Source organism: Poromitra crassiceps (assembly GCF_964638095.1).
Source record: "Poromitra crassiceps genome assembly, chromosome: 12".
NCBI classification, from domain to species: domain Eukaryota; kingdom Metazoa; phylum Chordata; class Actinopteri; order Beryciformes; family Melamphaidae; genus Poromitra; species Poromitra crassiceps.
The window spans coordinates 39,874,703-39,901,217 of NC_139632.1; the positions used below are offsets into that span (position 1 = coordinate 39,874,703).

The 26,515-nt window shown below is 42.9% G+C and overlaps 1 protein-coding gene across 1 annotated transcript in view; it reads right to left on the reverse strand.

Annotated features, from left to right (window-relative positions):
- LOC310785928 (protein NLRC3-like) overlaps positions 1 to 21,127 on the reverse strand; it is a 41,253-nt gene extending 20,126 nt beyond the window's left edge. The window contains exons 1-8 of the mRNA XM_083647108.1: positions 21,032 to 21,127; positions 20,338 to 20,416; positions 18,375 to 18,603; positions 16,359 to 18,144; positions 14,950 to 15,123; positions 14,513 to 14,686; positions 14,071 to 14,244; positions 11,045 to 11,218 (exon numbers count right to left, since the gene is read on the reverse strand). Coding sequence (XP_083503234.1) covers positions 11,045 to 11,218; positions 14,071 to 14,244; positions 14,513 to 14,686; positions 14,950 to 15,123; positions 16,359 to 18,144; positions 18,375 to 18,603; positions 20,338 to 20,416; positions 21,032 to 21,096 — 2,855 coding nt within the window. The 5' untranslated portion in view covers positions 21,097 to 21,127. The remainder of the gene's footprint in view (positions 1 to 11,044; positions 11,219 to 14,070; positions 14,245 to 14,512; positions 14,687 to 14,949; positions 15,124 to 16,358; positions 18,145 to 18,374; positions 18,604 to 20,337; positions 20,417 to 21,031) is intronic.
- Positions 21,128 to 26,515: the final 5,388 nt, after the last annotated feature.

Sequence of the window (26,515 nt, forward strand, 5' to 3'; positions counted from 1 at the left end):
ACTTCAAAATGCGCCGGAATAGACTGGGAAAGGAGGACTGGGTTGGCATCAAGTGGCAGCCTGGCAAGATAAACCACACCTTCCAGAAGGATGTCACCAGTTGTGGGATCTTTGTCATGCAGGTGATTATATGCAACATGTTGTTTTTCTTGTAAATAAAACAAGATGATCTTTTACTGTGCAGATCATACACATATGGTTCTTTTGCCATCTGTACAGATGGCCAAGATGACGGTGATGGAATTTCCAACGATACCGCAGAGGTTTAACATTGGCTCATCCCAAAAATTTCTTACAAAAGTAAGAAGAGACATGGCTGAAGCAATTCTCAAAGGATCAGGTATTGTCTGAAATATTGCATTAATATGCTGAAGACTCCCTACAAACGTAACAGTAATATACTTGGATTTTATTACTATTATCTATTATTACTTTTTTCCAGCTACAAAGGATGAGTACTGTTCCTTCTGTGGAGATAAGGCCCTGCCTAGCACTGCTGATGTTGCTGTTTGGGTGAGACTTTTACGGTTTAACGGTTTTAAAACATCAATAGTTAATCTGGAGTGAAATTCCTGGTAAAACATTAAAGTAATCAAATATTCTCTACTTAGAGGCCATTTACACCTGGCATTAACATGTGTTTTCGGCCATCAGATTGCAATCAGATTGTGTTTTATCACTTGAAAGTACAGGTGTAAACACGCATGCCAAAACGCATTGAAGAAGGATTGCAATCTGATCGGCCAAACCACCTCCGGAGGTGGTCAGGGATGCATTGTGTACACATTGTGTGCATTGTGTACACATTGTGGACCCCAGGAAGATTAGCTGTCGCCATGGCGTCAGCTAATGGGGATCCTTTCAATTAACAATAAACATTGAACACAAGTGTAAATGCAATGTGTCCTCTCAATCTGGATACAGCAACTTTATGCGGATTGAAAGGACAGCCTTTCTTCTGCCATCAGATTGCAATCTGTTAATGCAAGATGTAAATAGAATCAGGCTAATGTGGTCAAGTACAATCTGATTACAATCTGATGGCAGAAAACACATGTTAATGCCAGGTGTAAATGGCATCTTATATTCATTTACATTCCCTAAGTAAATATTGTCTTAATATGTTTATTTATCCAATGTAGATTCAGTGTGAAACTTGTGCAAGATGGTTTCACACACAATGCATTGGCATGACAGCAGCACAAATGCCAAACAAAGAGACCCCTTGGAATTGTGTGTTGTGCAGTATAGCCTAAAGAGGCTGCAGGTGAGTTGCAGGCTGCAGGGGGGCTTTCTCTCCGTTCCACCCACCCTGTGAGCTCCATGGCTGGCCACAGACACCCAGGACAGCCACCCCAACCTCCAGGCTGCCACTACCCAGCCCAGGTGCCTCTCTCCCGGCCACCAGACACCCAGGCCAGCCCCCCTACCACCACCCAACCACTACCCAGCCCAAGTGCCTCTCTCCCTGCCACCCGACACCCAGGCCAGCCCCCCTACCACCACCCAACCAATACCCAGCCCAGGTGCCTCTCTCCCTGCCACCAGACACCCAGCCCAGCCCCCCTACCACCACCCAACCAATACCCAGCCCAGGTGCCTCTGTCCAGGCCACCAGACACCCAGGCCAGCCCCCCTACCACCACCCAACCACTACCCAGCCCAGGTGCCTCTCTCCCTGCCACCAGACACCCATCCCAGCCCCCCTACCACCACCCAACCACTACCCAGCCCAGGTGCCTCTCTCCCTGCCACCAGACACCCAGGCCAGCCCCCCTACCACCACCCAGCCCAGGTGCATCTCTCCCTGCCACCAGACACCCAGGCCAGCCCCCCTACCACCACCCAACCACTACCCAGCCCAGGTGCCTCTCTCCCTGCCACCAGACACCCAGCCCAGCCCCCCTACCACCACCCAACCACTACCCAGCCCAGGTGCCTCTCTCCCTGCCACCAGACACCCAGCCCAGCCCCCCTACCACCACTCAACCACTACCCAGCCCAGGTGCCTCTCTCCCTGCCACCAGACACCCAGGCCAGCCCCCCTACCACCACCCAACCACTACCCAGCCCAGGTGCCTCTCTCCCTGCCACCAGACACCCAGGCCAGCCCCCCTACCACCACCCAGCCCAGGTGCATCTCTCCCTGCCACCAGACACCCAGGCCAGCCCCCCTACCACCACCCAACCACTACCCAGCCCAGGTGCCTCTCTCCCTGCCACCAGACACCCAGCCCAGCCCCCCTACCACCACCCAACCACTACGCAGCCCAGGTGCCTCTCTCCCTGCCACCAGACACCCAGCCCAGCCCCCCTACCACCACCCAACCACTACCCAGCCCAGGTGCCTCTCTCCCTGCCACCAGACACCCAGCCCAGCCCCCCTACCACCACCCAACCAATACCCAGCCCAGGTGCCTCTCTCCAGGCCACCAGACACCCAGGCCAGCCCCCCTACCACCACCCAACCACTACCCAGCCCAGGTGCCTCTCTCCCTGCCACCAGACACCCAGCCCAGCCCCCCTACCACCACCCAACCACTACCCAGCCCAGGTGCCTCTCTCCCTGCCACCAGACACCCAGCCCAGCCCCCCTACCACCACCCAACCAATACCCAGCCCAGGTGCCTCTGTCCAGGCCACCAGACACCCAGGCCAGCCCCCCTACCACCACCCAACCACTACCCAGCCCAGGTGCCTCTCTCCCTGCCACCAGACACCCAGCCCAGCCCCCCTACCACCACCCAACCACTACCCAGCCCAGGTGCCTCTCTCCCTGCCACCAGACACCCAGCCCAGCCCCCCTACCACCACCCAACCAATACCCAGCCCAGGTGCCTCTCTCCAGGCCACCAGACACCCAGGCCAGCCCCCCTACCACCACCCAACCAATACCCAGCCCAGGTGCCTCTCTCCAGGCCACCAGACACCCAGGCCAGCCCCCCTACCACCACCCAACCACTACCCAGCCCAGGTGCCTCTCTCCCTGCCACCAGACACCCAGCCCAGCCCCCCTACCACCACCCAACCACTACCCAGCCCAGGTGCCTCTCTCCCTGCCACCAGACACCCAGCCCAGCCCCCCTACCACCACCCAACCAATACCCAGCCCAGGTGCCTCTGTCCAGGCCACCAGACACCCAGGCCAGCCCCCCTACCACCACCCAACCACTACCCAGCCCAGGTGCCTCTCTCCCTGCCACCAGACACCCAGCCCAGCCCCCCTACCACCACCCAACCACTACCCAGCCCAGGTGCCTCTCTCCCTGCCACCAGACACCCAGCCCAGCCCCCCTACCACCACCCAACCAATACCCAGCCCAGGTGCCTCTCTCCAGGCCACCAGACACCCAGGCCAGCCCCCCTACCACCACCCAACCACTACCCAGCCCAGGTGCCTCTCTCCCTGCCACCAGACACCCAGCCCAGCCCCCCTACCACCACCCAACCACTACCCAGCCCAGGTGCCTCTCTCCCTGCCACCAGACACCCAGCCCAGCCCCCCTACCACCACCCAACCACTACCCAGCCCAGGTGCCTCTCTCCCTGCCACCAGACACCCAGCCCAGCCCCCCTACCACCACTCAACCACTACCCAGCCCAGGTGCCTCTCTCCCTGCCACCAGACACCCAGGCCAGCCCCCCTACCACCACCCAACCACTACCCAGCCCAGGTGCCTCTCTCCCTGCCACCAGACACCCAGCCCAGCCCCCCTACCACCACCCAACCAATACCCAGCCCAGGTGCCTCTCTCCAGGCCACCAGACACCCAGGCCAGCCCCCCTACCACCACCCAACCACTACCCAGCCCAGGTGCCTCTCTCCCTGCCACCAGACACCCAGCCCAGCCCCCCTACCACCACCCAACCACTACCCAGCCCAGGTGCCTCTCTCCCTGCCACCAGACACCCAGGCCAGCCCCCCTACCACCACCCAACCACTACCCAGCCCAGGTGCATCTCTCCCTGCCACCAGACACCCAGGCCAGCCCCCCTACCACCACCCATCCACTACCCAGCCCAGGCGCCTCTCTCCCTGCCACCAGACACCCAGAACAGCCCCCCTACCACCACCCAACCACTACCCAGCCCAGGTGCCTCTCTCCCTGCCACCCGACACCCAGGCCAGCCCCCCTACCACCACCCATCCACTACCCAGCCCAGGTGCCTCTCTCCCTGCCACCAGACACCCAGGCCAGCCCCCCTACCACCACCCATCCACTACCCAGCCCAGGTGCCTCTCTCCCTGCCACCAGACACCCAGGCCAGCCTCCCTACCACCACTCATCCACCAAGAAAAGTGAGAAAAGCCACATTTTAGCTTCTCTATGGATAACTTCCTTTTATATTCCTCTAAGCTCTATTCATTCGGATCGCCCCCCCCCCCCCCCCCCTCCCCGGACCCCGGGTAGGCAAACTACTGAGATAAGTGGCCCGGAGACCTTATCTTCCCTTCTGGCTAAGGGAGGTTTGACCTATCCCGGACTAATCTGACTTTCTACACCAATAGCGGAGGAAGAAAGGCTACCACAAAATAGTTCCTCTTACCCTTTAGGATCTGTGGAACTCTCAAAATTGTTTTGAAGAAGAAAAATAAAAAATAATGATCCACGGTTGTGTTATTGGGTTTTATATAAGATTGCAGTTTCCATTACAAAGCATACGAAACAATTCTCTGTCCAATTTTGTCCAATATACATGACATTATTGTCCAATACACATTCCCTTGTTAAGGATTACCACTGGCTTCAAATGATATTTCCTTCTTTACTGGGCACTATCTTAGTGCCCGTATTACTAGATAATTATGTTTTCTGTGAATCAACAAGCAGTGCCCATATTCCTAGATAATTCTGTTTTCGGTGGACCAACGAGCAGTAAGTAAGTACAGTAAGTATAAAAGTTATATTTGAATTCCCCATGATTAGGCAAAGGCACATTTATAATAAACGGCAGGAGACCCCTGGTGGTTGAACTGATAGTAATACACTCTTAAGGGTGACAAGTGAATATCTTTCCAAATAAAAATTTACCAAAATTATGCAAAATCATATTTTTCCAAGCTTATTGCTGTAGTATAACCAGCAGGAGCCCATTGACGTGTGACATGATTTTGGTGACACTACACAGTATGAGAGTGAAGTTATTGAATGATTTCTCCAATAGAAATTCACCCAAATTATTCAAAATCATATTTTTCTAAACGTATTGCTGTAGTATAACCAGCAGGAGCCCATTGATGTGTGACATGGTTTTGGTGAGACTACATTGTATAAGAGTGACGTTATTGAATGATTTCTCCAATAAAGATTCACCAAAATTATTCAAAATCATATTTTTCCAAACTTATTGCTGTAGTATAACCAGCAGGAGCCCATTGATGTGTGACATGGTTTTGGTGACACTACACAGTATAAGAGTGACGTTATTGAATGATTTCTCCAATACAAATTCACCAAAATTATTCAAAATCATATTTTTCCAAAATGATTGCTGTAGTATAACCAGCAGGAGCCCATTGATGTGTGACATGGTTTTGGTGACACTACACAGTATAAGAGTGACGTTATTGAATGATTTCTCCAATACAAATTCACCAAAATTATTCAAAATCATATTTTTCCAAAATGATTGCTGTAGTATAACCAGCTGGAGGCTATTGATGTGTGACATGATGTTGGTGACACTACACAGTATGATAGTGAAGTTATTGAATGATTTCTCCAATACAAATTCACCAAAATTATTCAAAATCATATTTTTTCAAAATTATTGCTGTAGTATAACCAGCAGGAGCCCATTGATGTGTGACATGATGTTGGTGACACTACACAGTATGAGAGTGAAGTTATTGAATGATTTCTCCAATACAAATTCACCAAAATTATTCAAAATCATATTTTTCCAAAATTATTGCTGTAGTATAACCAGCTGGAGGCTATTGATGTGTGACATGATGTTGGTGACACTACACAGTATGAGAGTGAAGTTATTGAATGATTTCTCCAATACAAATTCACCAAAATTATTCAAAATCATATTTTTCCAAAATGATTGCTGTAGTATAACCAGCTGGAGGCTATTGATGTGTGACATGATGTTGGTGACACTACACAGTATGATAGTGAAGTTATTGAATGATTTCTCCAATACAAATTCACCAAAATTATTCAAAATCATATTTTTTCAAAATTATTGCTGTAGTATAACCAGCAGGAGCCCATTGATGTGTGACATGATGTTGGTGACACTACACAGTATGAGAGTGAAGTTATTGAAAGATTTCTCCAATACAAATTCACCAAAATTATTCCAAATCATATTTTTTCAAAATGATTGCTGTAGTATAACCAGCAGGAGCCCATTGATGTGTGACATGATGTTGGTGACACTACACAGTATGAGAGTGAAGTTATTGAATGATTTCTCCAATACAAATTCACCAAAATGATTCAAAATCATATTTTTCCAAAATTATTGCTGTAGTATAACCAGCAGGAGCCCATTGATGTGTGACATGGTTTTGGTGAGACTACATTGTATAAGAGTGACGTTATTGAATGATTTCTCCAATAAAGATTCACCAAAATTATTCAAAATCATATTCTTTCAAAATTATTGCTGTAGTATAACCAGCAGGAGCCCATTGATGTGTGACATGATGTTGGTGACACTACACAGTATGAGAGTGAAGTTATTGAAAGATTTCTCCAATACAAATTTACCAAAATTATTCAAAATCATATTTTTTCAAAATTATTGCTGTAGTATAACCAGCAGGAGCCCATTGATGTGTGACATGATGTTGGTGACACTACACAGTATGAGAGTGAAGTTATTGAATGATTTCTCCAATACAAATTCACCAAAATTATTCAAAATCATATTTTTCCAAAATTATTGCTGTAGTATAACCAGCTGGAGGCTATTGATGTGTGACATGATGTTGGTGACACTACACAGTATGAGAGTGAAGTTATTGAATGATTTCTCCAATACAAATTCACCAAAATTATTCAAAATCATATTTTTCCAAAATGATTGCTGTAGTATAACCAGCTGGAGGCTATTGATGTGTGACATGATGTTGGTGACACTACACAGTATGATAGTGAAGTTATTGAATGATTTCTCCAATACAAATTCACCAAAATTATTCAAAATCATATTTTTTCAAAATTATTGCTGTAGTATAACCAGCAGGAGCCCATTGATGTGTGACATGATGTTGGTGACACTACACAGTATGAGAGTGAAGTTATTGAAAGATTTCTCCAATACAAATTCACCAAAATTATTCCAAATCATATTTTTTCAAAATGATTGCTGTAGTATAACCAGCAGGAGCCCATTTATGTGTGACATGATGTTGGTGACACTACACAGTATGAGAGTGAAGTTATTGAATGATTTCTCCAATACAAATTCACCAAAATGATTCAAAATCATATTTTTCCGAAATTATTGCTGTAGTATAACCAGCAGGAGCCCATTGATGTGTGACAGGGTTTTGGTGAGACTACATTGTATAAGAGTGACGTTATTGAATGATTTCTCCAATAAAGATTCACCAAAATTATTCAAAATCATATTCTTTCAAAATTATTGCTGTAGTATAACCAGCAGGAGCCCATTGATGTGTGACATGATGTTGGTGACACTACACAGTATGAGAGTGAAGTTATTGAAAGATTTCTCCAATACAAATTTACCAAAATTATTCAAAATCATATTTTTTCAAAATTATTGCTGTAGTATAACCAGCAGGAGCCCATTGATGTGTGACATGATGTTGGTGACACTACACAGTATGAGAGTGAAGTTATTGAATGATTTCTCCAATACAAATTCACTAAAATTATTCAAAATCATATTTTTCCAAAATTATTGCTGTAGTATAACCAGCTGGAGGCTATTGATGTGTGACATGATGTTGGTGACACTACACAGTATGAGAGTGAAGTTATTGAATGATTTCTCCAATACAAATTCACCAAAATTAATAAAAATCATATTTTTCCAAAATTATTGCTGTAGTATAACCAGCTGGAGGCTATTGATGTGTGACATGATGTTGGTGACACTACACAGTATGAGAGTGAAGTTATTGAATGATTTCTCCAATACAAATTCACCAAAATTATTCAAAATCATATTTTTCTAAAATTATTGCTGTAGTATAACCAGCAGGAGCCCATTGATGTGTGACATGGTTTTGGTGACACTACACAGTATAAGAGTGAAGTTATTGAATGATTTCTCCCATACAAATTCACCAAAATTAATAAAAATCATATTTTTCCAAAATTATTGCTGTAGTATAACCAGCAGGAGCCCATTGATGTGTGACATGGTTTTGGTGACACTACACAGTATAAGAGTGACGTTATTGAATGATTTCTCCAATACAAATTCACCAAAATTATTCAAAATCATATTTTTCTAAAATTATTGCTGTAGTATAACCAGCAGGAGCCCATTGATGTGTGACATGGTTTTGGTGAGACTACATTGTATGAGTGACGTTATTGAATGATTTCTCCAATAAAGATTCACCAGAATTATTAAAAATCATATTTTTCCAAAATTATTGCTGTAGTATAACCAGCAGGAGCCCATTGATGTGTGACATGGTTTTGGTGACACTACACAGTATAAGAGTGAAGTTATTGAATGATTTCTCCCATACAAATTCACCAAAATTATTCAAAATCAGATTTTTCCAAACTTATTGCTGTAGTATAACCAGCAGGAGCCCATTGATGTGTGACATGGTTTTGGTGACACTACATTGTATGAGTGACGTTATTGAATGATTTCTCCAATAAAGATTCACCAGAATTATTAAAAATCATATTTTTCCAAAATTATTGCTGTAGTATAACCAGCAGGAGCCCATTGATGTGTGACATGGTTTTGGTGACACTACACAGTATAAGAGTGAAGTTATTGAATGATTTCTCCCATACAAATTCACCAAAATTATTCAAAATCAGATTTTTCCAAACTTATTGCTGTAGTATAACCAGCAGGAGCCCATTGATGTGTGACATGGTTTTGGTGACACTACACAGTATAAGAGTGACGTTATTGAATGATTTCTCCAATACAAATTCACCAAAATTATAAAAAATCATATTTTTCTAAAATTATTGCTGTAGTATAACCAGCAGGAGCCCATTGATGTGTGACATGGTTTTGGTGAGACTACATTGTATGAGAGTGACGTTATTGAATGATTTCTCCAATAAAGATTCACCAGAATTATTAAAAATCATATTTTTCCAAAATTATTGCTGTAGTATAACCAGCAGGAGCCCATTGATGTGTGACATGGTTTTGGTGACACTACACAGTATAAGAGTGAAGTTATTGAATGATTTCTCCCATACAAATTCACCAAAATTATTCAAAATCAGATTTTTCCAAACTTATTGCTGTAGTATAACCAGCAGGAGCCCATTGATGTGTGACATGGTTTTGGTGACACTACATTGTATGAGAGTGACGTTATTGAATGATTTCTCCAATAAAGATTCACCAAAATTATTAAAAATCATATTTTTCCAAAATTATTGCTGTAGTATAACCAGCAGGAGCCCATTGATGTGTGACATGGTTTTGGTGACACTACACAGTATAAGAGTGAAGTTATTGAATGATTTCTCCCATACAAATTCACCAAAATTAATAAAAATCATATTTTTCCAAAATTATTGCTGTAGTATAACCAGCAGGAGCCCATTGATGTGTGACATGGTTTTGGTGACACTACACAGTATAAGAGTGACGTTATTGAATGATTTCTCCAATACAAATTCACCAAAATTATTAAAAATCATATTTTTCTAAAATTATTGCTGTAGTATAACCAGCAGGAGCCCATTGATGTGTGACATGGTTTTGGTGAGACTACATTGTATGAGAGTGACGTTATTGAATGATTTCTCCAATAAAGATTCACCAGAATTATTAAAAATCATATTTTTCCAAAATTATTGCTGTAGTATAACCAGCAGGAGCCCATTGATGTGTGACATGGTTTTGGTGACACTACACAGTATAAGAGTGAAGTTATTTAATGATTTCTCCAATAAAGATTCACTAAAATTATTAAAAATCATATTTTTCCAAAATTATTGCTGTAGTATAACCAGCAGGAGCCCATTGATGTGTGACATGGTTTTGGTGACACTACACAGTATAAGAGTGAAGTTATTGAATGATTTCTCCCATACAAATTCACCAAAATTAATAAAAATCATATTTTTCCAAAATTATTGCTGTAGTATAACCAGCAGGAGCCCATTGATGTGTGACATGGTTTTGGTGACACTACACAGTATGAGTGTGAATTTATTGAATATTTTTGTAATCTGTGTTGCACTTTGTGGACGGTCCCTAAGCACTCGCCTCGCCGCCCGCAGCACATAGACACCAATGTTATTTGTCGAGCTCGGAGGATCGCTCATTTAGGTGAAAATGAGGTTGTAGCTCGTTGTCTACCTTACTAAGATGGGAAAGAGGCCTTGTGTGTGCAGTACAAATGCTTCGTTTATGAGCTATTGATCCGGGAAGCGCGAATCTGTCAATATTTTTCCAACTTTACCCAACTCAGTGATTAAGTATCTTTACAGCCTGGACCGAAACATGGTTTTGGTCTATAGAGCTAACTTCACCTTTCCATAACAACTGTAGGGGGGTCATTTGTTATATAATTTTCCCGCGTGGACTAAAATGGACGATATAAAAGGGGGTGATTGACAGGTCACCTGTCCAGTGATCGTGCAGCTTGCCAATCACGGAACAACAGCAGGCGGAGCTGCGGCTCTGGGAAACCCCCATCTCACGTGAGCTGCGCAAAGACCCCAAGATGGCGACAGTCAACACTTTGCTGTAAAACGTCAGTCCAAAAAATAGTGTATGGTCCATATTATTTATGTCAGTGGTTCCGACACAATCTAGCTGCAGTGCGGATGCAGCCAGTCTCACGGAGAAAATGTGTGCGACTCTCAGCCTTCTACCAGATTTTGCCTCTCCATACCTGAGAGAGTCCAGTCTCCAGTTTGGATCCTCCAGTCCAGCAGAGAGTAGCTTCACTCGTGAGGTGCCTGGATGATTGTAGCTCAGGTCCAGCTCTCTCAGATGGGAGGGGTTGGAGCTCAGAGCTGAAGCCAGAGAAGCACAGCCTTCCTCTGTGAGCAGACAGCCTGGCATCCTGCACATGCACGCAGGAAGGAGAGGGTGAAAATAAAAATTTAAATAGGCTAAAAAAATACATGTTGCTGTGGATGTGAACATGTAATTAATTAAATGCATTTCCATATATTTCAATTCATGGTTCTGTGTGTTGTTTGGATTTATTGGTAGTTTACTAATTAAGATGTCATTGTCATGGCAATTCATGTATATTCTGAGAATATTGGGTCCCAACAACAAATTTATCTTTTGCATCCCAAGCTGAAAAAGTTAGGCAATCAACCCCTGCCCTAAACAATTTATTTTATGTGCATAATAAACTGAACCTTGTAAGGCAGCTGGATTCACGTGAGATGCACTTGTGAAAACAAAAACATTTGGCAGCGTCAGGTTAACTTGACAATCAACTTATAAATTGCATCGTTTGTTGAACATTTGTTAAAAAAAGGAGAAGCCTGTTGAAACCAATCTTGTTGACACTCAGTTGATACAAAATTTCACAGGCTGGATGCGTAGCCCATTGGTTCTCAAATGGGGGTCCGGGGACCCCCAGGGGTCAGTGGCACTTTGCAAGGGGGTCCGCGAAAAGTTTTCAGGAAAATAAAAATAAAGACTTTTCTTTTTTTGCAAAAGCTTCATAGTTCAACGAAAATATTTTATGCTTTAAATCTAAATGGTTCATGGATTACATTCTAATCTAACAAACCTATCAATTTAAAAGTCAAGCACGTTACTGTGGAAACAATTAAGCTTAGCAAAAATCACAAATCAGAATGAGGGGGTCCCCAGTATATTTTCTATCTTGTAAGGGGTCCTTGGCTGAAAAACATTTGAGAACCTCTGGCGTAGCCCAGCAAACATTTTCACGTATAACGACCGTCTGCTGCACGTCAAACCACTACATCTAGTCAGGGTCTAATTATATATTCTGAATGGAAATCTTAGCGACGTAATTCCTCTACTTCCCCACAACGTGTCCAGATTCAACGATTTTTGAAAGACAAAAGATTGCACCTCATGCGGGATTCGATCCTGCGGCGCCGGCTTCGCAGTCATGTGTCTTATCCATTAGGCCACCGAATTAGTTACAAATGCTACGGATTTGGTCATATATAGAGATACTTAACATTGAGCACTTTGCATTTTGACGGTCCCGACTGGAAGTTGCGTTGATAGGCTAGCTGCCTCGCTAATTCTGTTTCATGATTTCAACCAGCGATGAGACAGGTATATTTATATCATTCACGATAATGTAACCAACGTGACTTTAGCAGACAGCATAGCACATCCAAAACCCACAACACTGCGTTTAGTTACGGCAAGAGAAATGGGACAATATAGCCTACCACAGGATTCAGGAAGTTTGTGATAAATACAAGCCCATAGCAAGAGACACTTGCACTTATATGACATAAACGTGTTTTCATATTAAAAAAAGAAAAGGGCGTTCAATAAAAGTCGTCATTGCAGGTGGAGTGCATGTCACACTGTGAGTATCTGATCACACAACAGGTAAATTGTCAATCAAATGTCATTTGATTCAACAAAAACACAAAAGACACATACATGTGGTGTTTTCAAAGCAATATGAGGTCAATATTTTTTGTTTTGAAGTGACAGTCTAAACGTTACTTTGGAGGAATGTGGAGAGAACGTCAGACTTAGATGGTAGATGCCAAACCACAATTCTATCGTCTGGTGATGTCGCGGTCAAGACGATGTTTGCTGGGAGGCTACCCATGTGTACCTGAACTTTTGCACTTACATAGCGGGGAGCCTTGCTAGAGCTTCCTCCCAGTGGCTCCCACAGACCACCAAAGAAGTTCTCAGAAACTTCACACACATACTTAGCTTGAGATACTAGTACTACGTACACTGCACTCTCCAAAATACCTGCAGCACTATACACTCTCAGCAAGTTACAGGCAGCATCCAGACCACCGCCACTGCTACTGCAGTCCTTCAAGTGAACACGAAACAGACATGAGGCCACGACCATCTTCTCTTTCCCTTCAGACTTTTCCTACCATAATCGTGCAGAATAATTAGTCAGTGGAAATGCAGATGTCTCAATCTCTCCCGACATGTCGTTTGAGCCTCAGTCTCGTCCAACATTTTTCATAAAACACCTGTCAACACTTAATTGATTGATTAACACTTACATAAAACAGATTAAACCTATACCAAAGAGCGTGGAAGGAAATAGCCGACACTCTGATGTATTTTTGGAAACAGAGAGGCGCTGCGGTCATGCCAAAGCAGCACCGCCGCCATATTCCCCCCTAAAATCAGCCCCCCTTGCGTCAACAACAGCAGCACAATGCAGGCAGAGAGGACACCATGGCCGGGAAGGAGAATTTAAAGTTGAAAAATAAGCAATGTTTTATGTTCAATAATTAACTGCAGAAACTGACAGTAAACAAGATGCCTTTCATCATTTCCCCAAAGACCCTGGAAGGTCATTTATTCACAAACGTGACTCCGCCTGTTATTGTCAAGTTATTATCAGGTTGTTATGGGTGGGGTAGATTTACATGATTGCAAATTCTACATTGACATTTTAGTTTTTTTCGAATCTAGAAATGGTCTGGATATACTGTTGTAGTCAGTGAATTTTCACAGCAACTGTGATGCAGCTTTAATATAAGGACCAATAATGTAAGCAGAGAAATCCTACACAGGTCAGATTTTTACTGACATTAACCGGCATCAGGATTTAAATAAATTGAACAGATTGAAGAGTCCTGACCTGAGAGACTGTTTTGAGAGTCTCAAATCAATTGGGGTGAGGGGAAACAACAGTAAATGGATCTTGCCTGAGAGTTTCCAGTCTACAATGTGGACTCCCCAGGCCAGCAGAGCAGATCTTACCTGAGAGTTTCCAGTCTACAATGTGGACTCCCCAGGCCAGCAGAGAGCAGATCCACACCTGAATCTTCCAAGTCATTGTTACTCAGGTCCAGCTCTCTCAGACTAGAGGACTGGGAGCTGAGAACTGAGGCCAGAGCTTCACAGCTTCTCTCTGACAGCTTACAGCCACCCAGTCTGAAGTAGAATTAGTGATGAAGACAAAGAACATTGAGAACATATCTTTTTTCTGTATACTGATTTGGTTAAATACATCCACCAAATGGGATACTGTATGCTAATGTCATGCTTTACAAAAAGCATGCTTTACATGAAGCAGATTTACAGTCTTTTAAAATTCCACAATCTAGGGAAGCTCATGGCAAAAGTGTTTTCACCTTCAGTCTTCTTCAGATGTAAAACTTGCAGTCAATTGAAAAGAAAAAAGACAGTAAATGTATCATACCTGAGAGTTTCCAGTCTACAGTGTGGACTCCCCAGTCCAGCAGAGAGCAGCTCCACACCTGAATCCTGCAGCTGATTGTTACTCAGGTCCAACTTTCTCAGACTAGAGGACTGGGAGCTGAGAACTGACGACAGCTCCTGACAGCATTTCTCTGTGAGCTGGTTTTGATTCAACCTGACAAAATTAATAGAAACATTTTACCTCCCAGAGCCACTCACTCTCTGTGAGCAGGAAGGGGTTTAGTGTCTTACTCCAAGACATTTTGACAGGGAACATGTTTCAGAGTTCAAACACTCTGACACACAATTTGAATACAATTAAAGGAACAGAGTATAAAATAATATGAATACAACACAATACATTTACCATACAGGCCTAATACCATATACGATGTTATAATATATTGTTAACACAAAGGCATCATAACCTGATCTAACCTGAGAGTTTGCAGTCTACAATGTGGACTCCCCAGTCCAGCAGAGAGCAGCTCCACTCCTGAATCCTGCACATTGTTGTTACCCAAGTCCAGCTCTCTCAGACTAGAGGACTGGGAGGTGAGAACTGAGGCCAGAGCTTCACAGCTTCTCTCTGACAGCTGACAGTCACTCAGCCTGAAGAAGAATTTGTAATAAAGACAAACAAGATCTTTGAAAATGTATCCATGCCCCTCTGTATGAATATTCTGTTTAATACTCTATCTCTATCATAATCTTTGATAATGTCAGTTTTTGATTATGGTGATGTGATTTACATGTATGCCTCTCCTTCCGTCTTAAAGCCTCTTGATGCTGTATATCATAGCGCTCTGCGTTTTATTACAGGTGATGCTTTCAGTACACATCATTGTATTCTGTACGAAAATGTGGGTTGGTCCTCCCTGTTGGAGCGTAGAGATCAGCACTGTCTCATATTTATTTATAAAGCATTAATTGGGAAACTTCCATCTTACCTATCCTCACTCCTTTCTTGTAACAGTGGAGGTTATCAAACACGATCGCAGTCCTATATCAGACTGTCTGTCCCACGGGTGCGGACCAAACAAGGAAAGACCGCTTTTTCTTGGTTCGCCCCCAACAAATGGAATGTGCTCCAGGAAAACTTAAAAATGGATCACTTGATCCCGCTTGCTTCTTTTAAAGCACTTTTAGAAAGCATTCCTCGTAGGGTGTGTTCATGTTTTCTTTGAAATTATTTAATTATGCTCTTGTTGTTTTTATTGTCTGTCTTGTTAACCTGCAATTTTGTAAATGCTGTATATGTTCTTTGTCCACCAGGGCTCCCTTGTAAATGAGAGATTGCTCTCAAGGGACTCTCCCTGTATAAATAAAGGTAAAATAAAAAAAATAAAAAAATACATGTAGGAGCCATTTTGCTTGTTTTATAAAAGAACTACAAGGCGCCTAGTTTGGGGCGCGTGATGACGCAATCACTGTGCGTCGGACAGCAAGACTGATTTTGATTTGACACACCTGCGGCTGGCTGGGTTTGAGACGCCAGACAGATAATGTTTGTCAGCCGCAAGTACCAAGTAACTCGCAAGTAAACCGCACGCAAACGCTTTAGTATTTTGTTTGGAACTAAAGTCGCCTTTTGTTGAACGTTTAAGAAATCCACATCATGTTTTAGATGCATGCATCGAGCCTTATTTTTGTTAATGTAGCTAGTAGCATGCACTTCCACACTCATACACCTTGCCAAGACCTACCTACAGACCTTCAATCAAGCCATCGCATCAAGTAAGTGAACCAGTTGGATTAGCGTTTTGGAAACAAGTCCGTCTTAAAAACGTCTCCCTGTTGAAAGTCGTAACAATACATTGGATCTATTCAGTTTTCTATGCACTTACACAGATCTATTGGAGGCTTTGACCACTGGAAGCAGCCTCAGAAGACCCTCCTCTGACGCAGAGTACTTCTGCAGGTCAAAAACGTCCAGGTCTTCTTCGGATGACAGTAAGATGAAGACCAGAGCCAACCACTGAGAAGGGGAGAGTTTCTTCCTGGAGAGACTTCCTGATCTCAGGTACAGTTGGATCTCCTCCACTAGAGAACGGTCATTCAGCTCATTCAGACAATGGAACAGATTGATGCTTCTCTCTGGAGATGGATTCTCCCTGACCTTCTCCTTGATGTACTGGACTGTTTCCTGATTGGTCTGTGAGCTACTTCCTGTCTGTGTCAGCAGGCCTCGTAGCAGAGTCTGATTGGTCTGCAGCGATAGACCCAGGAGGAAGCGGAGGAACAAGTCCAGGTGTCCATTTGGACTCTGTAAGGCCTTGTCCACAGCACTCTGGCAGAGGTGAATTACCTGAGATTTGTCTCTGGAGGTTGATTGTGGTTCTGACAGTAGATTGACCCCAGAGTCAATGAACGAGACAATGACATACACAGCAGCCATAAACTCCTGAATGCTCAGATGGACAAAGCAGAAGACCTGGTCCTGGTATAGCCCACGCTCCTCTTTAAAGATCTGTGTGAACACACCCGAGTACACCGAGGCTGCTTTGATATCGATGCCACACTCTGTCAGGTCAGCTTCATAGAAGATCAGGTTGCCATTCTTCAGCTGCTCAAAAGCCAGTTTCCCCAGAGAGAGAATCATCTTCCTGCTCTCTGTAGTCCAGAGTGGATCTGTCTCAGCTCTCCCATGATACTTGACATTCTGCAGTTTAGACTGAACCACGAGGAAGTGGATGTACATCTCAGTCAGGGTCTTGGGCAGGTCTCCTCTCTCACTGGTTTTCCACACATGCTCCAGAACTGTAGCAGTGATCCAGCAGAAGACTGGGATGTGGCACATGATGTGAATGGTTCGTGATGTCTTGATGTGGGAGATGATTCTGCTGGCCTGCTCCTCATCTCTGAATCTCTTCTGGAAGTACTCCTCCTTCTGACGGACATTGAAGCCTCTCACCTCTGTCACCACGTCAACACACTCAGGAGGGATCTGATTGGCTGCTGCAGGTCGTGTGGTTATCCAGATACGAGCAGCGGGAAGCAGTTTCCCTGTGATGAGGTTTGTCAGCAGCACATCCACTGAGGCTGGCTCTGTAATATCAGTCAGGATCTCGTTGTTCTGGAAGTCTAGAGGAAGTCGACACTCATCCAGACCGTCAAAGATGAACAACACCTGGAACTTGTCAAACCTGCAGATCCCTGCTTCTCTGGTCTTGCTAAAGAAGCGATGAAGAAGATCCACCAAGCTGTACTGTTTCCCTTTCAGCAGATTCAGTTCTCGGAAGGTGAATGGAAATGTGAACTGTATATCCTGGTTGGCTTTGTCTTCAGCCCAGTCCAATGTGAACTTCTTTGTTAAGACTGTTTTCCCAATGCCAGCCACTCCCTTTGTCATCAATGTTCTGGTTGGTTTGTCTCTTCCAGGTAAGGGTTTAAAGATGTTTTCACATTTGATTGGCCTTTCTGGTCTCACTGGTTTCCTGGATGCTGTTTCAATCAGTCTGACCTCATGTTCATCATTGACCTCTCCACTCCCTCCCTCTGTGAGATAATGCTCTGTGTATATCTGGTTCAGAATTGTTGGGTTTCCTGCTTTAGCAATCCCCTCAAACAAACACTGAAACTTCTCCCTTAGATCAGATTTGAGTTGATGTTGGCTCTCTGCAGCAAGAGTTTCTGAAGGAACAAGCAACAAATTCAACCATGAGCTGAATAGATAACAAATGGATGGATGTATATATTTTCCCACACATGATATTCAGCTCATCAGTAGTGGACAACCCAGAAGAAGTTTAACTGATGCAGATGTGTACACTGTACAGCATATTTACAGCAGAGTTTGGAAATGTAAAATTTTTCCACTATTTCCTCTTTCTATCATGTTAAAGCTGTTAAAAGTCTCTTACTGCTCTGCAGAGAATCAGCCAGCTCCTCCTGCTTCATTCTCCTCAGGAAGAGCAGTGTGATGTTCAGAAAAGCCTCTCTGCTGCTCCTCTTCTGCTCTTCCTCCTCACCGTTCACCACCTCCTCATCCTCCCTCTGACTCTCCAAGCATTCGGAGTCATCTGCACTCAGAACTCTGTGGAATCTCTTCAGCTCGTGTTTCACAAAAGCGACAACGTTGTCCTCAAGAAGCTGGAACAGAATTTTACATAGATTAAAGTTACATAAAATCGTGGAACACATCATCAAATCCATCTTGCAAGGTTTGAAAGTCCAGCCATCTTTGGAGTACCAAATGATTTGTTGTTACCGTTGAACACTAAAAGTGATATTATTGCATTTACAACTCTGTTGGCTCGGAGAAGGATTCTTTTAGCAAGGAAATCTCCCTCATCACTAGCTGTTTCCATTACAGTTTTTCGCAAAAGAATTGCGATATTTCTACAACTTCGACAATGTACAATTGCGACTTGTAGGCGTTTCCATTGAAGTTGCGTTTGAGTGATTCCCCGTTGCAGCAGCTGCCACAGTGATTACGCACGGGGATCTGCCCCATATCCCGTCCCCTGCATGCTCAAATCCAACCAATGGTCAATGCAAATCCCAACATGAAGTTACAATGCATATAAACGAGCCTGATTATCAATTCAAAAGAAAATGAGTCGCAAAATGTTGCTGGCTGCGTGAATGCAGTCAGCGCGACAGGCAGAGGAAAAAAGGTAGCCTAATAGCCTACAACTGGTCCGATTTAGAGATGGAGGGGGGAAAAGGCTGATTTGGTTCTATAATTGCACCTGAAACGTGTGCAATGTATTAGCCTACTCACAGTCACTGTATTCACTTCAGACAGCACCACCGCACCAGTGTGTGCTTTTCATCCTCTCATCTCGCCGCTGTGCCAAATGCGCGCACACAGGCAGCCTGCTGTCACCATGGACCGATTTCTGCCATTAAACATTATCTAATTTGCCCGGCTACGCTTTTGCATAACACTCGTCTTTCTGCTAGGTAGCGTTGCTTCAAAGTTTTCCACTTGCTGCGGAGGTTTTGACACGGCTATCGAACCTTACTTACCAAACTTATTTTCCGCTCCTTTTCCAAGGGATAATATGGGTCACATGACGTGCAAATGCGAAAAATGTGTTTCCATTACACTTTTGCGATAAACTTCTATATCGACACGTCTGAAAAACCACCTCATGAGAGCGAAAAAACTTTTTGCGATATTTGGGAGGTTTTTCGAAATTCACGTGTTTCCATTACCCAATTTCTATTGCGATATTTAGATTTTGCGCATTTCTGAGGGTAATGGAAACACAACTTGTCACACTTTGGGTGGTTAAAGCATATAACATCATACTTAACCTCATTCAAAATGGCAGCCTTCCCTCTCCCACTTTGTAGACATGTCTGTATTACCTTCAGACTAGAGTCTGGATAGTGATGAGGGATTTGTCCTAATTTTAACTGATTTATGCTGAATTTGTCTATTCAACAATATACTGGTGGCTTTGACTGGCTTGCTTCTTGCTTACTTAATCAATGTCAATCTGTACCTACAGTGAACAGATGAAACTGATGTTATTATATTTTATTATTGTTTTATTATTTTTTCTGATACACCTAAGGCGTGCGTGTGTGTGTGTGTGTGTGTGTGGGGGGGGGGGGGGAGGGGATCATGTTTTTCTGTTGTCTTGACAGTTTTGTTTTATTCTGTTTAGAAAATATGAAACATGGAGATATGTGTTTCTTCTGGACACTATTTGTATCTGCATCTATCTCCAATACATTTGCGAACAACAAAGGTTTGAAGAAAGCCCGCTGGTCTACAGAGTGCAGCATACTGACTATAATATAATGACCAGAATGGTTGATTTGGATTTTCTTTGTAGCTGAAGTAAAAGGTATTGTTGTACATTTGCACACCATAAATATGGAGTCCAGGTCTGTTTGATGCTCCTTGGCAGACTGGCCACTGGGAACCTCTTTGATCTGCTGCTGAACTCTGTGGAGAATACATTAAGTATTAGGTCTCCAGATATACGGGCATGGGCATGCACACACACACACACACACACACACACACACAATTTTTCACCATTTGGTGAGATTTTATAGACCAAATGATTAATAGATTAGTCTAATACAATCAACAGATTAATCGATAATGAATGGTGGTAAAAGGCGAGAGACAATACTTTTTGATCTCATTTGAATTGTGCCACGATGTACACATAGATGTTTGTCAATTTAAAAGATAACTTTGCAAGTCAAGAACGTCGCAGTTTGTCGTATTGTAAAACTGTGGCACTATAAGTTATAAATCAGAAAGACTACACACAACCAGTCGCATAATTGACATCTCTCACGCCAAGCCATGTTGGTGTTGGACGTATATTGTGCAATACGAGAGATGTAGTTGATTGAACAGTTTCGTAAACAAAACTAAACGTTACGTTTCAGTTTTACGACAAACTGCTGCTTTCTTGATATGCAAAGTTATCTTTTAAATTGGCAAACATCATATGTGTACTTCCTGGCATAATTCAAACAGGATACAAAAATGGTTTGCAATGCTTTGTTAAATCGAACATTATGTAGTAACATTATGTTGACTTACTGTGTTTCAGAAGAATGCTGTCTTTTAAATTCAGGAGGTTTATCCATAGACCGGTCACTCTTCATGGACACACAGCTGGGTTCAGGGGAGTCTGCTCTCTCCTGCTGGACTGGGCTTCAACACAACAGAGACAGTGATTTTATTCTGAATAAGGATGATGTAATGATTTCACTTCTGAGCTCGGGCCGCATGCAGCCCCCAACCTCACTCAGTGTGGCCCCTGGGTCAATCCCCCCCCCCTTTTTTATTTTTATGTTTTACAAGGCAGACGTTTTGGTTAGGTTAGACCACCCAAATCTGTGTTTTTATTTTACTGTACATCCCAGGACATTGCGCTAATGGCGTTAGCATTGTCCATCCGAGCTAATGCTATTGTAACAAACTATATCCAGGATGCACATTGCACATGCAACATTACTAATCTGATTAATATGACATATTTGAGTGATGTACCGCATCAAATTGCTGTAGCGGGCTGTTTTAAAGCTAGAGCAAAGTTTCTAGTGTCATCTGAAAGGAAGAATTACTACATTTGAATATGAAAAATATAAATGTTGGTATAATAAACTTTGATTACCAGTCCTTTTCATCAAATTAGTAGCTATAATTGGGAGTGATGGTGTTAGTAGGCTACTAGTGCCTGCCTGGTGGAAGTGCATGGTCACAATCTGGCCCTCTGGTAGCGAGGATTTTTTTTTGTGGCCCTCTCTATCATCAAAGTTGCCCATACCTGGGGTAGATTATCAAATATTTCATTGTGACAGTCCTCTTACTTTGTGTCTGAGGGCCCGGGTCCAGTACTGAAGTGTGTGAAGATGTCTTTAGACCTGTCACTCTTCATAGACAGACAGCTGGGTACTGGAGACTCTGCTCTCTGCCTGTGGTATGGACCTCTGGAGGCACAAATGTTTTATAGATATCATTAGTTCTAGACAGACAACAATGCTTGTAAAATTGTATATTGTAGGGCTGCACAATTAATCAAATCACAATCAAAATCGCAATATGGCTAAGTGCAATATCCAAATTTCAGGAGCCTGCAAGTATTTGATAAAGGTAAAATGTGTCACAACATAACATTAAATGAAGCATTGTGGTGCTACAGAGACGTCCCGGCCTACAAATCATATTCTCCAGACGTAAGGGAACAGGCTTGTTTGGTACAGACCCCAGTAAAAAATCACATCAAAATTGTATTTTATTTTTTGTGTGAAAAAGAAATTGAAAAATTGCCATTCCCATTAAAATCCTATCGCATATTGCAATATCACAATATCTGTCAGTACAATCGCAATATGATTTTTTTTGGCATATCATGCAGCCCTAGTATATTGTCACTTTTTCTGTCCATCTGGATTTTTTTTTCCCATGGTGAAGAGTTGGTTATGTTTGTTTGTATTGATCACCTCTGTCCTTTGGCTGCTGATCACCTCTTACAGCGCATGCATCCTTACTTATAATGTTTGTTTTTTCTCCCCCTCATATTTATTTTCCACATATCCTGTCATATCCTCGTGGCAACTCAAGGCTTTCTGCCTAGATTGTGCGTTGGTTAGTCTGATCAAGACCACACTGCGCCAAATCAAATCTGGCTCCTCTGATACTGGATGTGATGTTATGAAAGAGGAAACTAAAGCATAAGAGTATGAAGTGCTGGACCAATTCTATATCTCATGACTTCATACCTCTTCTAAGGAAGTCATGGATAACAACAAACTCATCTGTTTTAAATTGTTACCTTTGCTCAGTAGAGTGCTGCTGCCCATCTTTGAACGCAGGAGGCATAGACTGCTCACTCTTCATGGATACACGGCTGTCAGGGGAGTCTGCTGCCTCCTGCTGGATCCTGATAGGAACAGCATTGACAAAAGGACAGTTTTATCAACCTGAAGAGAAGCAGGATTTTGACCAGAAGGTCACCAGTTCAAATCCCAGAACAAGATAGAAAGTATGTAAGAGAGTGAATGAGAAACATTCTCCTCTTCCTCAACAGCTGCTATTGTACCTATCAAACTTTCTCTACATGAAAATGGGTAAAAAAGACAAGAGCAATGTTGTTAATATCTTCCTCCCCTTCAGAGGTTTTTTGTTTGCAATGCTTTGTTAAATCTAACATATAGTAACATTATGTTGACTTACTGTGTTTCAGAAGAATGCTGTCTTTTAAATTCAGGAGGTTTATTCATCGACCGGTCACTCTTCATGGACACACAGCTGGGTTCAGGGGAGTCTGCTCTCTCCTGCTGGACTGGGCTTCAACACAACAGAGACAGCGCTTTTATTCTGAATAAGGATGATGTAATGATTTCACTTCTGAGCTCGGGCCGCATGCAGCCCCCAACCTCAGTCAGTGTGGCCCCTGGGTCAATTTCATTTTTTTTTATTTTTTTATTTTTTTACAAGGCGGACGTTTTTGGTTAGGTTAGACCGCCCAAATCTGTGTTTTTATTTTACTGTACATCGCAGAACATGGTACTAATGGTGTTAGCATTAATTGTCCATCCACATACTGTTTAACGTTAGCATTTGAGCTAACGCTATTGTAACAAACTATATCCAGGATGCACATTGCACATGCAACATTACTAATCTGATTAATATGACATATTTGAGTGTTGTACCCCCATCAAATTGCTATAGTGGGCTGTTTTAAAGCTAGAGCAAAGTTTCTGGTGTCATCTGAATGGAAGAATTACTATATTTGAATTTGAAAAATGTAAATGTTGGTATAATAAACTTTGATTACCTTTTCATCAAATTAGTAGCTATAATTGGGAGTGATGGTGTTAAAGTAGGCTACAGGTGAAAGTGCACGGTCACAATCTGGCCCTCTGGTAGCGAGGACATTTTTTTTGTGGCCCTGTCTATCATCAAAGTTGCAGATCCCTGCTGTAGATTATCAAATCATATTTCAACATGACAGTCCTCTTACTTTGTGTCTGAGGGCCCAGGTCCAGTACTGAAGTCTTCGCCTATGCCTTTAGACCTGTCACTCTTCATAGACAGACAGCTGGGTACTGGAGACTCTGCTCTCTGCCTGTGGTATTGACCTCTGGAAACACAAATGTTTTATACATATCAGTAGTTCTAGACACACAACAATGCTTGTAACATTGTATATTGTAGGGCTGCACAATTAATCAAATCGAAATCGAAATCACAATATGGCTAAGTGCAATATTCAAATTTCAGGAGCCTGCAAGTATTTGATAAAGGAAAAATGTGCCGCAACATAAGATTAAATCAGGGGTGTTAAACATACGGCCCGGGGGCCAGAACCGACCCGCCAAAGGGTCCAATCCAGCCCACAGGATGACTTTGCAAAGTGTAAAAATTGCACTGAGAAGTCCAATTCAATGTGATGCACTTGTGAAGCCTAAAGAGGTACCAAGTTTCAGGAGTAGCAAGTTAAATATTAAGTAGCTTATTCATGCTTTCTGTATTAATCACTAAATGGTCAACTATTTTCAGTACCCTTGACAATAGAGAATTGCACATTTGCCATCAATTTTAATGCACAGTTACAGACAGTAGATTTGATCATTTGTTTTATGGTAGACGAGATAACTCTATGTGAAAACATGTTCTTAAAATGTACCTGTAATTCGTCACACTAAAAGAAACAGGGACATTTGGAGATTTTGTCATTAATAGGTTATTATTGATTTTTACATTACATTTTTTATTTATACAGGGGTCTCACTGAGAGCAATGCTCTCTTTTTCAGGGGTGCCCTGTTCACATTCACACACACATTCATACCTGGAAGCTGACCAGTACAACCACAGTCTGATCTGTTGGCCACTGAGCAGCTCCACTGGAGCGGTTGGGGTTAAGGGCCTTGCTCAAGGGCACCTCAGTGGTGGTATTGAGGGAGGGGCAAGCGCTGCCTTCTCACTTTCCCCACCCAGATTTATCCTGCCGGTCCCGGGGATTGAACCGACGTGAAATCACTAAATTTCAACAGTGACATGTCAGGTGTAAATATTCAATGATGAACTTATCGTCAATTATGACATCATCACTGTTGACATCATCTTCAATGATGACATCATTAAAACCTTCGACAGTGACATCATCACTGTGACGTCGTAACCTTCAACAGTGATATCATCAGTGAAATAATCAATGATGACATCACCATCATCATCCGTGACATCATCTAACAGTCGTCATCATTGGTGACATCATCTAACACAGGGATACTCAACTTGCTTTGCCCGGAGGCCACGTTTGCAAAATGACAGGAGGCCAGGGGCCAGTTAATAAACAAACATTAATAATATTAATTTTTCTGTAGCGGATTGTAGGTATTTGGGGTGTCAGCCGGAGTTTAGTCTGACAATTTTGTATACACAGGATAGGTAAGTTAGTTAGTACATATAAGTACCTGGGCGGTGAGCAGGTGGCGATATTTGAGAATTTAGCTGGAGCTCAGTGGAACTTTATAGTTTTCATTGTGAATTAGAAAACGGCCAGAGGGCCACTTGGCACCCTATTGCGGGCCGCATCTGGCCCCCGGGCCGCAAGTTGAGTATCACTGATCTAACACTTCAGAGGCGTTTTGTTTGCAATGCTTTGTTAAATCTAACATTATAGTAAGATTATGTTGACTTACTGTGTTTCAGAAGAACGCTGTCTTTTAAATTCAGGAGGTTTATTCATCGACCGGTCACTCTTCATGGACACACAGCTGGGTTCAGGGGAGTCTGCTCTCTCCTGCTGGACTGGGCTTCAACACAACAGAGACAGCGCTTTTATTCTGAATGGGGATAATGTAATCATTTCACTTCTGAGCTCTGAGATGGAGAACAGTCATGGACAGTTAGAGATCCTCATCTTACCTCTTAGCTGTGGTCCAGCTGTCATGTTCGCCAGACAGAGTGGTTTTAGAGGGAGGGAGACCCTCTTCTCTCTCCTCAGACTGACTCATTGTAGAGCGAACACCTTTACAACAAACACACCCAACATGCTGTTAGCTGCACTGATTCATTACAACAAGGTTTCCATTACAGGATCAACCACTTCTGCTGCCGTGATCAATCCTGACTGTAAGATGACAAATATACACTGAGTGATAGCAAGGTAATCAATGTTTGTGACAGAAACTTTTGCACTACAGAAATGGGGGAAAAAATACAAGAAACAAATGAGATTCAAAACGGTCTTTAAAAGCGCTTAAAATGTTTTAAATGTCACTCTTTCAATAGTCACCCTGTTGATGGTTTGTCAGAAAGTGTGTGTGTTATACACACACAATTTCTGTATTATATTGACCACGTGCCTATCGCGATATATATTGCTATCGTTTTATCGCCCAGCCCTATATTTATATATATATATATTTATTTACACACACATATACTATGGTATGTGTATTTGTATTTTTTTCCAGTCATAATTGTCTTCATTCATATATTGCTCAAAATCAAAAGATAAAGTCACATCAGACAATGTCAGCTAGTGTATTCATGAAACATGTGT